At 47.9% G+C, this 14,098-nt stretch overlaps 1 protein-coding gene across 1 annotated transcript; it reads right to left on the minus strand.

The window, feature by feature from the left end:
- Nucleotides 1-2,778: 2,778 nt before the first annotated feature.
- On the minus strand, nucleotides 2,779-10,579 carry LOC135806874 (uncharacterized). Its single transcript, XM_065321044.1, has 2 exons — nucleotides 9,950-10,579; nucleotides 2,779-3,584 (listed from the first exon to the last, which is right to left on the minus strand). Exons 1-2 carry the CDS (start codon nucleotides 10,466-10,468, stop codon nucleotides 3,183-3,185), a joined length of 921 nt encoding a protein of 306 aa, XP_065177116.1. The 5' UTR covers nucleotides 10,469-10,579; the 3' UTR covers nucleotides 2,779-3,182.
- Nucleotides 10,580-14,098: the final 3,519 nt, after the last annotated feature.

The following is a 14,098-nucleotide window of genomic DNA, read 5'->3' on the forward strand; positions in this document are numbered from 1 at the left end:
ACGAGTGCTGGGATGGGAAGCCAGCTACAGCGGTTTGTGAGAACTGCAACGGCAAATTCTGTGAGTGCCACGGTAATGGCCATCTAATGTCTAGATCAGGTAAAGGCCACACGATCAAGAGGCTGTCTGCGTCCAGCATCGAGTCAGCAATCAGCAGTGGCAGAGTGGTTCAGCATAGATGCGCTCTACACACGACTGAAGTGCTGAAACAGTTTTGCTTGGATTGCAATCAGCTACTGTGTCCACAGTGTGTACGTACTGGAGCACACAGACATGCTGAACACAAGGTGATGGATATTGCCAGTGCTGCACAAAGCGCTCGTGACACGCTTTCCGGTAAGCTGAGCAGTTGCACATCAGAATGTGATGGTGTTGTCAGCAGTGCCATAGAGACCGTGGAGAAGAACATGCGAATGGTACACAGTCAAACAGAGCTCGCTTCGGGGAAGGTTTCTGATTTCTTCAAGCCACTGGCGGAGGCTGTGAAGAAACGGGAGGACTCTCTTCTAACTGAGCTGGATGAGCTGAGGTTGAGGAAGCTGGAACCTCTGGAGAAGCAACTACACCAGCTTCAAGAATGTGTGTCGAAAGGAGCGAGTGCTGCCAGCATTCTGCACTCATTCCAGGATGACATTGAGCTTCTCCATGTGTGGTCCTGGGTGGATGCGTCTATCACGCAGGCGATGAAAACTGCTGAGGTCGAGAAAGAGCCCTGTGTCACCAGTGGCATCGTTTTCGGCACGACAGACACCACATCACTACTCAATGACATCAGCAAAACGGGAGCAGTGCTGGATGTTGCTGATGGTACATTGAAGTGCCCTGGCCAAGCCTATGTCAGTGATCATTTCAGCACGTCCATAGAGCTACCCGACAGTATTGTCGCAAGCAATGTGGAGCAAGAACAACTGGCCAATATTGGACTGGAGATATTAATATCCAGTCTTGACGAGGACACAACCAACGTGTGTACGCCGCCGCTTACACCTGTCTCTGGACGTATACAGGCTGAACATATTCCGTTACAAGCTGGTTGCTACAACGTCTCAGCCAAGATCGGCTGTGTCCCCCTGAAGGGTAGTCCACAGAAGCTGGTGGTGTCAGCGACTCCACGTTTTCATGGAAATCGCTGTGCCAGTGCCTTGAGTATCACCAATGATGGTCGCTCACTGAGTTGCACTAGTGGTGGTTGGTCATCAGCATGTACCACACCCATGGCCACTAGTACTGGTAGCAGTACACTGAAGGTGAGGATTGACAATACCAGAGATGGTGAAATCCTTCTCTCTGCCTGTTCATCCAGTAATCCAAACCTGACAGGCACCTACCAACAAGACAAGGCACAGTGTTTTGGTTGGTATGGCTATAGTGCTCATGCCTACCACACTGGCACAGCCCTTGGTCAGCCCTGGCAAACTGGTGACGTCATTCACCTCACCGTTGATCATGATCGTCACACTCTCACTGGTAGACATGAGAGAACGGGCGCCACAGAAACCATCCCGAACGTCACAGGTAACCTGTACTGGATTGCTACACTCGTGAACGCGGCTGACAAAATCACTCTGGTGTAGGAGAACGGGTGGTGAACACTTCAGATTGCCTTGGCTATAATTATGATCAGGCAGTGTTTTGACTTCCTATACGTGTGTTTCCCAGTTATTTGATCTGTTATGTAATACATCGATGAGTGCACTACAGTACTACTCAAAGTAACAGGTATTATGTATAGGCTAGTACCCCTCCACTCCTGCTTTTTGCATAATTACAGTATATCTATTCCGGGTGGTAATTTCCCTACCAGTTTTCATCAGTGTATTACTGCATAGATTGTACTGGCTGGTTATTTTCCTACCAATTGTCATCTGTGTCCTAACTGCGTAGATTTCTGTCATTCTTGGGGAAGACTCCAGCTGAGTCTCACTCGAACCGTGAATTTGTTGTTGTTGTGGCAGGCAGGGTGATTTTGAGCATGTGGTGTGGCAAATGCACATCTGATGTTGCAAGTATACGTTATCCGACCTGCATGGAGCTTCTCACTGTTCATGCCAAGTGTGTGTCCAGTAAGGGTGACAAGTTGGACTGATTTGAAATTGCTTCCCATGAGAACGTATACTGTTCTCTTACCGGTTAGACTTAGTAGCGAGTCGTAGCCTGACACACTCCTATCCAACAACAGGAGTTCTCTCCCTCTCCCTCTCCCTCTCTCTCTCTCTCTCTCTCTCTCTCTCTCTCTCTCTCTCTCTCTCTCTCTCTCTCTCTCTCTCTCTCTCTCTCTCTCTCTCTCCTCTCTCTCTCTCTCTCTCTCTCTCTCTCTCTCTCTCTCTCTCTCTCTCTCTCTCTCTCTCTCTCTCTCTCTCTCTCTTTCTCTCGCTTTCTCTCGCTCTCTCTCATTTCTCTCTCTCTCTCTGTCTCTCTCTCTCTCTCTCTCTCTGTGTCTCTCTCTCTCTCTCTCTCTCTCTCTCTCTCTCTCTCTCTCTCTTTCTCTCTCTCTCTCTTTCTCGCTGTCTCTCTCTCGTTGTCTCTCGCTGTCTCTCTCTGTCTCTCCCGCTCGCTGTCTCTCTCTCTCTCTCTCGCTCTTGCGGCAAGTGGGGCAGTAGACGAGGGCCAATAGCCGTGCCCAGTCCACCGTGTCCCGTGTGGTCTGTGGGTAATGAAAGGAACACCGTGCTACATCACCGAAGAACAGACACTAGGTGCATTCGTCAATAATCATTTTAACGTTAGTTTTCTAAAACAGCACAAACATGAACCGAGCAAGTTTCACAATAAACTAGACGAAAAGAACGAAGAGTCCAAGTAGCGACTCTCCAAAACTCACGAGTAGGTAATGCTTGAGGGATGAAAGACGGTGAAAGAGGGGAGAGAAATTGAAGGGCTTATCAGCACCCAGACTATGAAAATTACTACAAGAGGGATGTAATAATGGATGCTAATGTCCAGACATAGAGAAGAGACAGGATAATCTACACCAGGCAGGTGATATAAATAAATAGAGATATCGAGAAGATTGCAACGGAAGTTGGAGGCGAAACAAAATTCTAGAACTAGTCTAGTTCGCATGCATCCACACAATCAACGTATCTGAAGTGCCTTCTGGACTGGATGTATTAATTGCGCGGATGAATGCAAACTTGACTTGTTCTAGGATAAAAATTATAGAGAAGAGACAGTGTAATGTGTCAATGAAACCATGCAGTGCACAACAGGTACACACACATCCAAGATAACACTATTAGTATTACTACATGCACGGACTGTCTGAAGGAGTTCTTGCTGAAAACACTGTAGGCGGCAGAGTGGTGGGGAGCTGCAACTGGACGTGGCCGCGGACTACGCCCAGCGTCACCTGCTCCATCTTTAGCCGGCTGAGCCACCTTGCTGCAATCCTCTACTGGTATGCAGTTTGGGCTCGGCCTTGCAGTTGTGTCCACTGGGCACTGTGCAGCGGATGATTGTATGCCGAACAACGCTGCTAATTCCGCCAGGCTGGGCTGAGGTAATGGGTCAGGGATAGAAACATTTGGAGGTACTGCTGGCGGCACTTGACTCTTGGCACATTGACCAGGAATATCTCTGCACACCTGTAGCAAACAGTACAGTTGAGAGGCACAGCAATACCTATGTCAGTGTTTGTATAATAGGACCGTGATGTAGTACAACGATGACTGCATGTACCAGGTATTACCATCCTCACGTTGCCACTTCTCCTACAGCACTGTCGAACGCCGAAGAACAGAATGCTGAAGAAGAAATAGGCTACTATTTCACCCAACACAGCACGCTGATATACACCCGGTGACTCAACTGTGCATACACTATATTGTACACTGTAGTACATAAAATTTAACAAGTGCGGCCTGCGCTACAAGGCTGCTCTCCCCCCCCCCCCCCCCCCCCCCCCCGTTCTCCTCCGCCTGACAGTACACTGACCCTCCGCGTCGTTGCACATCGTACTGCACTTGACAGCCTTGATCTAATTCCCGCCCCTGCCGAAAACCCAGCTGGGAAGTGACACAGCGTGGGGGCGGATCAGCAGTACTTTACGGTATGCACACCGTGTCATTACTATCATCTCGCTCTCGAGGAGTGCAGATTCAGGAAGGTGTCATATTTGCATCCAAGCACTTCAGAACTGCCTACGCACGGGTGACCGTCGAGGCAGCTGATGAGAACACAGTCGGTGACAAAGGGTTCTGGCCGGATGCTCTTTCGCACACGGTTAGGCCCTGGCGTTTTGCCGCGGACAGTTTTGACACCAGCAATGCCAACCAGGCAAACAACGTCCTCTCCTCAGGCTCAGCATGATGGCGCGACCACAGCTGAATCCACTGGCTCGGCCCTACTTCCCCCCTTGCCAGGGTAAACTGACCTTGCTTTCCGTAAATTGCCGCTCAATCGTTAACAAATCTGCCGAACTGTCTGTCATTGCTGATTTCAACAAACCTGATGTCATCTGTCTAAATGAAACATGGCTAAATCCAAGCATAGCGCTCACCATCTCCGGTTATACCACATTTCGTCGCGACCGACCACCTCATGATAACAAATCCGGTACGGCAACCAGAGGATATGGTGGAGTTGCGATTCTTGTCCGGAAAAATCGCTTCGGAAGAGTCCAAGTTCGCGACGACCTTGCTCGTCCGACCTGTGAATCCGTATGGGTTGAGCTTCACCCAATCTTAGGCTCCCCGACACCCATCCTCGTCTGCTGTACCTACCGTCCGCCCTCAGTCAAAACCACGGAAATAGACCACTTCTGTGATATGCTAGCTAGTGCTTTGGTAACCGTTCCCATGTCATCGTACCATGTCATAATGGCTGGGGACTTCAACAGTAAGCACAAACGGTGGTGCCCATCGGATTTAACGTGTCCTGCTGGGGCGGCACTTTTTCGCACCCTTACCTGCTTCGGTTTGGATCAGCTGGTGCAGAGTCCAACGCACACAACATCTTCCGGAACACAGTCATGTCTAGACCTTGTCTTCACGAACCAACCCCTGCTGGCGACGGACGTTCACACAGCTTGCGCTCTTGGCTCCTCGGACCATCTCATGGTTTCATGCCAGTTCGCCGTCTCATTGCCCTCGGATCCAGACCTGCCACTTCCTTCTCGCAAACCGTTCCCATATCGCTTCCGTCGAGTTCCCTCTCAGTGCTGGGACTCTATGAACGCTGATTTCTCCTGCCACGACTGGTCGTTTCTGCAACCAGAAGGCTCTCCAACTGTTGACGCCGCGGTAGATCACTTTGCAGCCGTCCTTGAACGAGGGTTCCAACAGCACCTCTCTAACTTTGCTATCGGCTACAACAACCGGAAACATTCCAACCCAACATCCTCGACATCTAGTCCCCCATGGGTGACACGGTCCCTCGTATCTGAAGTGAAGCGCAAGCGTGATCTTTTCAGCATCTACAAGAAATTCCCAACGCCGGTTAACCGGGAGGCTTACCGAGTTCAACGCAACTTCGTCAAGCACCTTTCTCGTACCTCACACCGCTCCTTTCTAAACTCTCTTTCTGCAACACTCTCCTCCCCCGATCGCCCATCACTCCACCAATTCATTCGCAACCAGTGCCGCGGGACCTCCCGCGCGCCAATCCAGTACCTGACGGACTCCCATGGCAACCGCCAGCACGATGTGAAGGCGATTGCAGACACACTGAACAAGCAGTTTGTTTCATCCGGCATTCCGGAAGATCCGAATTGGGTCATTCCATCGCTGTCCCCAGCCCCTGAACTTAGCGCACCACTCACACGCGTCGTTACCACGACTGCTACCGTCTGTAAGCACCTCAAACTCCTGAAGAATTGTAAGTCCCCTGGCGAAGATGGCATACCCAATGAGGTTCTCAAATGGCTTGCGCCATCTCTGTCCTATCCCTTGTGCCTGCTCTTTAACATGTCATATCGTACAGGAGTATTTCCGTCCGTCTGGAAATCTGCTGTTATCGTCCCGATCTATAAGAAAGGCCAACGCTCTCAGGCTGGCAACTACAGACCAATCTCTCTCCTTCCCGCTGTGTCCAAGGTCTGTGAACGTATTTTCTTTGAGTCTCTGTACTGCCACGTCACCCCAGCGCTTTCACCATCTCAATCCGGTTTCTGCCGTGGAGACTCCACAACTTTCCAACTAACACGTCTAGTACAAGACATCTACACCCAGCGGAACCTCAGGCGGCATGTTGGCATCGTGTTCTTTGACCTAGCGAAAGCTTTCGACACCGTCTGGCATCGTGGTCTGCTTGCAAAGCTAGAGTCCGTCTTCTTGGTACACGGTCCAGCCCTGCAATGGCTCTCATCCTATCTTTCCTGCCGCCACCAGACTGTCAGAGTATCTACCTCCCTATCAGACCCATTACTAGTCGTGTCTGGGGTACCCCAGGGGTCCATACTTGGGCCGCTCCTATTTCTACTGTACGTTAATGACTTGCCAGCCCTTGTACCAAATGTAAGTCTTTTTGCTGACGACACTGCTCTGATGTGCTCCGACAGCTCGGCAGACAACCTCACGGCCTCCATGCAGTCCGGGGTCAACGCTACAGTAACATGGATGGAAACCTGGAAACTGAAGCCTAACCTCGCCAAAACCGAGGCCATGTTCTTCTCTCCCTCGCCCCCCACTCAACTTCTGTATTTTCCTGGTCTAAATAGTACACCTATTAAAGTTGTTAACGAGCACAAGCACCTGGGCGTTATTCTCGACCGCCAACTCTCCTGGTCTCCACAAGTCCAGTCTGTGTGCAAGCGTGCGAGTGCGTCCTTAGGTATGCTACAACCCCACTGCCAACACTTGAATGATAACTGCAGAAAATTGTTCTTTAAGTCGTACATTTTGCCTATATTTGACTATTGCGATATAGCTTGGTGCGGGTTGTCTCAGACTTTACTCCACAGACTGGAGGTACATCAACGCTTGCTTCTGAAAATTCTGTTTCGAAAAGACCAAACATTTGCCTCCCTTTGTCTTTATAAACTTGCTTCCACGCACCCTCTTCTTGCCCGACATCAGCAGCATCTTTGTATCCTTGTGCAAAAAATCTTCCTAGCCCAAGTCCCGAAACATATTGCCAAGTACAACTGGTTTGTTACCACTAGACCAACACGCAATGCCTTATCACTGCCCCGAGCTAGTTCCTCTCTGTTTTTGAAATCCCCTTTCTTCTCAGCATACTCCCTTTGGTCTAACCTGCCTACTAGCATTAAGACATGCCAGGATATCAGGAAATTCACAGTCCAGCTTTCCACACTGTCTCATCCGAAGTGATCCCATGTATTATTAATGTGCCTCCCTTTCTTTTTCTCTCCCTATCTCCTTTCCCTCTCTGACAGCATCTTTCTTTTTTTCCCTTTTAGCTTGCCGTGGTTGGCTATCACCTGACCTCTCATGTTTATTGGCAGTCTTCGGACGGGCCAGGAGATGTCGAATAAATAAATAAATAAATAAATCATGAATATCAGTAGTACCTGTTTTTCTCATCAACCACCACACCATAACCGCGCTCTACAGTGAATGAAAAATCTGTAAAGCGTCGAATGCTGCTGCTTACCTATAACACTTATTTGATCAGTATAATCTTCTTAGCAACTATCCCTGGTAGCTGGATCTAGACTAGGCAATGACAGTTGATGCCCTTTAATTCAAACGTTTCCCTTTCATTCCCCAAACCTGACGAATACTTCCTATTATATTTACAGACAGAGATTGCGGTGGTGAAGAGTGACTAAAAAGACCGTGACAATGCCTGGCTAAAAGGTCGTAAACACATGCCTGCCCATGCAATCTATCCCAGCAGCAAGGTCATACCTCTTAAGCCTGGTTCACACTAGGCCGATTTTCCGGCCGGTGCTCCGACACCGACTCCGACATGGAGTCTGCCGACTGTGTCGACTGAGTCGGACGGCCTGTTCACACACGGGGAACGACTCACTCGCAATAGAGTCGCATCGATTATCCATAAAAGCAAAGTTCATGGGGGTTATGAAATTGTGGTAGGACTTTACATCTCATCAAGACTCAAGAGTACAAAAGTACAAGAGGTCATGAGCTCGACATCGACGCTCTTTGCTGTCATGGTGAAAAGCCTACCGTGATTGGTCCGATGACCGCTCCATCACGTGCAAGCAGTAAAAATCGGCCGGCTTTTCGGCTAAATATCGACCAGTCGATAAAGTTACTTGGCCGAAAACTAGTGCGACAAGAAAATCGCCGCAGATTTGTCGGAACCCTGTACGACAACACAGTTCACACTACGCAATTTTCGCCCCGATCTTGAGGATTTTCGTACGAGTCCATGTCGGCCGGAAAATCGGCCTAGTGTGAACCAGGCATAAGGTTAGCAGATACAAGTGGAATCATGATACAGGTCTGCTCTCGATATAACAACTCTCCCGTGTACATAAACGGCGCTAGTAAGTTACGCAAAAAATCAAATCCCGCGCCGAAACGGCATCACTCCCATACAAATTTTGTTCTACACGACAAAATCCTACATAACACACGATACGGCGCGGTCCCCGGCGTGCGCACTCTCGATACAACGTAAGTTCACGTGTCTGGTACGATCAAGCGGTAGCTGTAGCTAGGCAGTTTAGGCCAGTTTAGTTCTGCATAACGTAAACCTCGGCATAACGCACCCTACGGCGCTGTCCCCGACGTGCGCACTCTCGATACAACGTGCACGGTTGAATCCGCCTTGTAATTCCCTTCATTTTGAGGCACATCTGTGTATTTTACACACGGTTTTCTACATAACTCTCGCTATAACATAATTTTTGCGTGGTCCCAGAGATGACGTTATATGGAGAGTAGACCTGTAATTCGAATATGGCTTAATTCGAACATGCCGCTTAAGTTAATTAGAAGTTTTTCCAGGTCCGATTTCTATCAATACGATTCCCACATAACAATTTCTGGTAATTCGAACCTCGAACTGGACATGTTCGGTTAATTAGAAGTCCCATGGATTCCACTTACATAGAAAATGTGTGCGATTTGTGCTGATAATTCGAAGTTAGCAAAGTGTAATTCGAAGTTCACTGTACACTGTACTGGTCAGTTCAGTTTGCATGAGCAAGCTGTGCCGCTCAGTTCAGTATCCGTGAAATCTGTGCCTAAGGTCCATAGCGCAACTCTGCGTGACCGTGAGAGCATTTTGACATACATATTGTGTTGTGGGTTCATGTTTGGATAATTAGAATGTCCGGATGATTAGAAGTTTTTTCCTGGCATTTTGAGGTTCGAATTATCAGGATTCCTCCCACCTGGAGCTCTCTTTCTTATCACCATGACCACCGCTGCTTCTGCACATCTCACGCCGTACATATTCATTGGTGCAACTGGTACGTGTACTAAGTATGACGTGTGTGAAAAACCGGGTGGAAAGCGACATCCCCGCCGTTGCGCATTCCTGGTCGATACCCAATTACTGTGTGAATATTCAACGGATGGACAGACGGACAGACAGACAGAGACAGACAGATAAACAGGCAGGCAGGCAGGCATAAACAGGTAGGGTGAGAGAGAGAGAGGATTTAATATCATCTAAGTTCCAATACGCATGCACTATACTTTAGATACTAGAGAGATTGCGCAAAACGAAAATTCGTAGCTCCGTAACGAAACTTTTCAACGAAAGAAAAGTTAATGAATATTCGAAAACCGTGTGGTGGCGCACAATGTGTGAACTTTTTCGTAGTAGGTCGACGTGTTGTGCTCGCGGGTATAGTCAAGACAGGGAGTTGTAAAATATCAGTGTTTTAGTACTCCACGTTAAGAAAAATATTCTCGTAGATCTGCTCTGTTTCGGTCGCGTTTGGACGAATTTTCGTAGCAGCTTTCGTTAATCGAACCCGGGCGGTAAAGATCTTACGAAGTTTCGTTGTACGCAACCTCTCTAGTGATCGTAAGCTAACTATGGTACACTCACCGTCCGTTCTAACACTCACCGTCTGTTTTAAGGGAAATGGAAAGAACCTATCAGTAGCCTGATTCGGAGGACGAATAAATCTCTCCACAGTATCTACATGGCCGCCCGTGTCGAAGAAATACCTCAGCCGTAAATCGCCCAATGTTTCCAGGTAAGGAAGCGTGACGTCAACTTGTGAATTTTCCAGAGTCCGTGGCTGTCCGGGAGCCTGCACCGTTGGAAGGAAGAAATCGAACACGCCGGAACCGTCCGCCTGAGTGACCTGAAGCTCCCTGTCATTCAACTCACTAAAAGTACTTGCGGATTGGATAGTACTGTGGCCATTGAATTCATCAATCAGAGTCTGCGCAGAGAGTGCAAAGGATTTCCCGCTGAGAATGCCGAACGCAGCAGTGTAGACAGTTGAAGGACTAAGCTCAGTGTCATCTGCCCCACCTTGAGCTAGCAAATTCACGTCGCGACACTCCTGCTCCAGAGGGCAGTTTGCGCCTGGCCCCGATGTTGTGTCCACTTTGCACTGCGCGGCAGAGGATTCCATGGCAACCAGCTTTACTACGTCTGTCAGGCTGGGCCGGGGTAATGGGTCGGGGATGGAAGCATTTGTAGGATCCGTCCGTGGCACTTGACTCTTGGCACATTGACCAGTAATATCTCTGCACACCTGTAGCAAACAGTAGAGTTGAGAGGTACAGCCAACACCTATGTCAGTGGTTGCTCAGTAGGACCGTGATGTAGTGCTGCAATAACTGCCAGGCATATTTTTTTCTCCCAGTCATCGTGTTAGGTACAATATCCCCGCCTAGTCTAGAGTTGGTGGTGACAGTTGGATCTCTTCAGACTTTTTCCCTTTCATTCTCACAATCTGATTATTAAAACTTGGATGGTGAGCCAATATGATCAGTAAAGAGAAAGATCTCGTTACCTACATGTAGGTGCACTGTTAGTCATAACTCGCAACGTATTGGAACTTTCTCTTTACAATCTGATCAATTCTCCTAGTACTAGTGTATTTACAGACCGAAATAATTATGTTGGTGAAGAGTACTTGAACAGAAGACAAAAGTGCCCGGTAGGCCTTGACAGATTATGCTAGCATAATTTTTCGCATAATTCCTACCAAAATCGAATAATCGCATTATTCGAGGCAAATTGCATACGAATCGCATAAAATTGGACTAATCCACCTGTTCGCATCAAATTCCATACAGTTGTACATGTTCTACAAGTACAAGTACAAGTAGACACACCAGGAAGGCGTAGGTTTACGACTCCCTTGATAACATGTCCAGTCCACTACAATCAGTGACCAGGGTGACGGTCATAGCTAGGTCGGACGGTGAGTTGACCCCGTTGAACTTTTGCTACTACAGTACAACGCCCTCTACAAAAAAATTCACCTGTTATTTTGCACAGAACCATCATATACATCAGCAGCATATGTAAGCATAATGCCGCATAATATGATAACTTTTCGCATAATAATAGCATAATTCTGCAATTTTTTCAGCAATGCGAAAAGCATAATTTCACGAAAATATTAGCATAATCTGTCAAGGCCTAGTGCCCGGCTAAATGCTCATACTGACCAACCACCAAAATCTAAATCCCTAGACAAGACATGCAGAATCCCTGGATTTCTCTCAAAATCCCTGGATGGCACAACAACTAGTGAAAAAATAGCTTTTCCCGCCAAAAAAAACGTTCGACTCTGCAGATCTGCGTACAGCACAGTTCGACCCTTCTTGTGCAGTTAGATCAGTCGGCGCCCGCCTGTCACATTGTCAGTGCAGATCTTGCAGGCTACGCCGCAGTGGTCAGGTCTAGAAAGTGCCGTGCACAGTTAGAAGTGCAAATGGGCACAGTCATATTTTTTTTAAAAACGGAACATTCTAGGCGAATCCATGGATTTTTCAGGAAAATCCTGTATCAGACAAAACTGTGACTTTTCCGGGAGTTTGATTGAAATCCCCGGGACCCCGGGAGTAGTGTTGATTTCCCAGGATTTTCCCGGGAAAACCGGGAGGGTTGGCCAGCATGAATGCTGGTAATCACACGCATGTTCGCACAAGCGACCCAAGTTACGACTAAAGCTATATAATTATATTCTGGGATAGATCCCTCTTTCTCACCACCACAACCTCCGACATCACCACTGCAATCGCTGGCTGTGTGCTGGCTCTTGCAGGTGGGAGTAGATGTTGGGGGCGCCTGGCGCTGTTTGACACTGAGTAGCCTAGGTCCTCCAGGGTCGTCATCTGGCTATTGATAAGGTGGTGGAGCTCAAGAAGGCACTGAATGTGTCTTCGACATGTGAGGCTGGGCCACTGGAGGTGCGCGAAAAGTGAGGATTTCGGCTCCGTTTGAGGAGGGTACACGCCATACTTCCGCAGGATGACACTTGCCACTCTTGCCTGTAGCCGTTCAAGGGTAGTAGCCTGAGCACTGGAGAGTTGAAATTACCAGAGGGATGAGGCGTATTCAACCACAGGTCGAACATATCCAGTGTACAAGCGGCTGGCTACGGCTGGGGGGATACGCTTGGTCATGTGGATCAGGAGGACTGCTCGCTGGCGAAACTTTGTCGTGATGGTGGCGACGTGGTTGGTGAAGTCGAGGTTAGAGTGCAAGATGACCCCAAGGTGTCGGTGAGTCGTTACATCAGACACGTCATCTCCCTGCATTCTCAGGTGCGGAGTCGGATGAGTAGGGTAGGCACGTTCTGCATGACTTCTAGGAGAGAACTGCATGGTGCAAGACTTCGAAGGTTTGAAGCACCCTCCGTCTGAATCAGCCCTCTCTGATCACGGTTTCATCGAAGCTAAGAGAAGAAGGTGGGAGGGGAGTTGATCGTCTGCTCATCGACATTCCCTGGCACTTTGTCGGCTCAAACTGATCGGCGCTCTTTGAATTAGTGTGTCAACAGACAACACTGTTGAGTTGTTCTAGGGTTAAATAATTACTACTGCATGTAATACACTGACCAAGTACGAAGTCAATATTAGATTTATCACGACAAACAGTCCGTATTTCAAATTCCAGAACGATAATAATAACCTCGTGAATCCCGGTTTTATGATTGCACAACCGTTGCACCATCACCTACTCATACAGTGACCATGCTGCACTAGGCACCGTTCAACTGCGCAACCCATAAGCATGCAGTCAAATATAAGCAGTCAATATAGCCCTACGGAGTGAAATATGCAGGAATATTTGACTGCTTGTAGGTCTAGTGAAAATCAATGGGATTCAATACAAATACAGTAAGTAGGGCTGAAACAATTATACCGATAACTCGCATATCGATCGTTAAGAGTGCAATCGATAATCGTTAGTGTTCAAAACGAGTGCTAACAATTTTTTATGCATGTATATGAGTGACAGTATTCCAGCCCTTGCACTCCATCCGATAGTGAATACGAGTACAATCATGTACTTTCAAGCGCAGTAAAATTGATTTGTGGCTTTGAAAGAGATCGGAAGAGAGCACTCTTTGTCTTCTCAGTTCATTTGCGGGAAAGGTCAGAGATAAGAGCAGTTGCCAGAGGGTGATCACAAGATTCTTCCCTCTAGAAACAACATGAAATCCTCTAGGTCATGTTGATAAACCAGCCAGATGTCTACAGATGTCAACAGTGCGGTGCCACAAATTTCTAACGTAGCAAAAGTATCGTGGAATTTTTTCATAAACTGGTGTTCGAGGTACACGGGTAGAGCCGACAAGAATCGATAAAACCAATATATCGATCGTTAATGATTTTGGTTGATCGTTAAGAGTTATTGAATGATCGTTTCAGCCCTAAGTAAGAGAGTGATCAATTGTATTATAATGTAGCACACACTATACAAACAAAGCACCTACATGAATGACAAAGTGCAGTAGTATTCTTACTCGCGCGCGTGTGCTCGACTGCTCGTGCAGGGCGCATGTAAACTTGACTCACGCGATCAGATTTTACTTTGTGGTTCTTCGCGCGCATGCGCATGTTATTATGCGCGCTACACCAGACTACTATCGACTATCGTCACGCCAAAACAAAATCCTGTCAATGCTGAACAGTCATAATCATGGCACGTACACTGTAGTCGACTACCATGTGCAGCATTGGCCAGATTTGTTTTAGCAACGATAGTCATGTACAGACAGTAGATCTACATCTACAGTCAG

Source organism: Sycon ciliatum, chromosome 1 (assembly GCF_964019385.1).
Source record: "Sycon ciliatum chromosome 1, ocSycCili1.1, whole genome shotgun sequence".
Classification (NCBI taxonomy): domain Eukaryota; kingdom Metazoa; phylum Porifera; class Calcarea; order Leucosolenida; family Sycettidae; genus Sycon; species Sycon ciliatum.

Bases quoted from the DNA above. Each gene is read 5' to 3' on its own strand.
- LOC135806874 (XM_065321044.1), bottom strand. From the start codon at position 10,468: ATGGAATCCTCTGCCGCGCAGTGCAAAGTGGACACAACATCGGGGCCA. The intron at 3,585-9,949 runs GTGAGTGTTAGA...TGTTTGCTACAG, and splicing joins CATTTCCCTTAAAACAGACG to GTGTGCAGAGATATTCCTGG.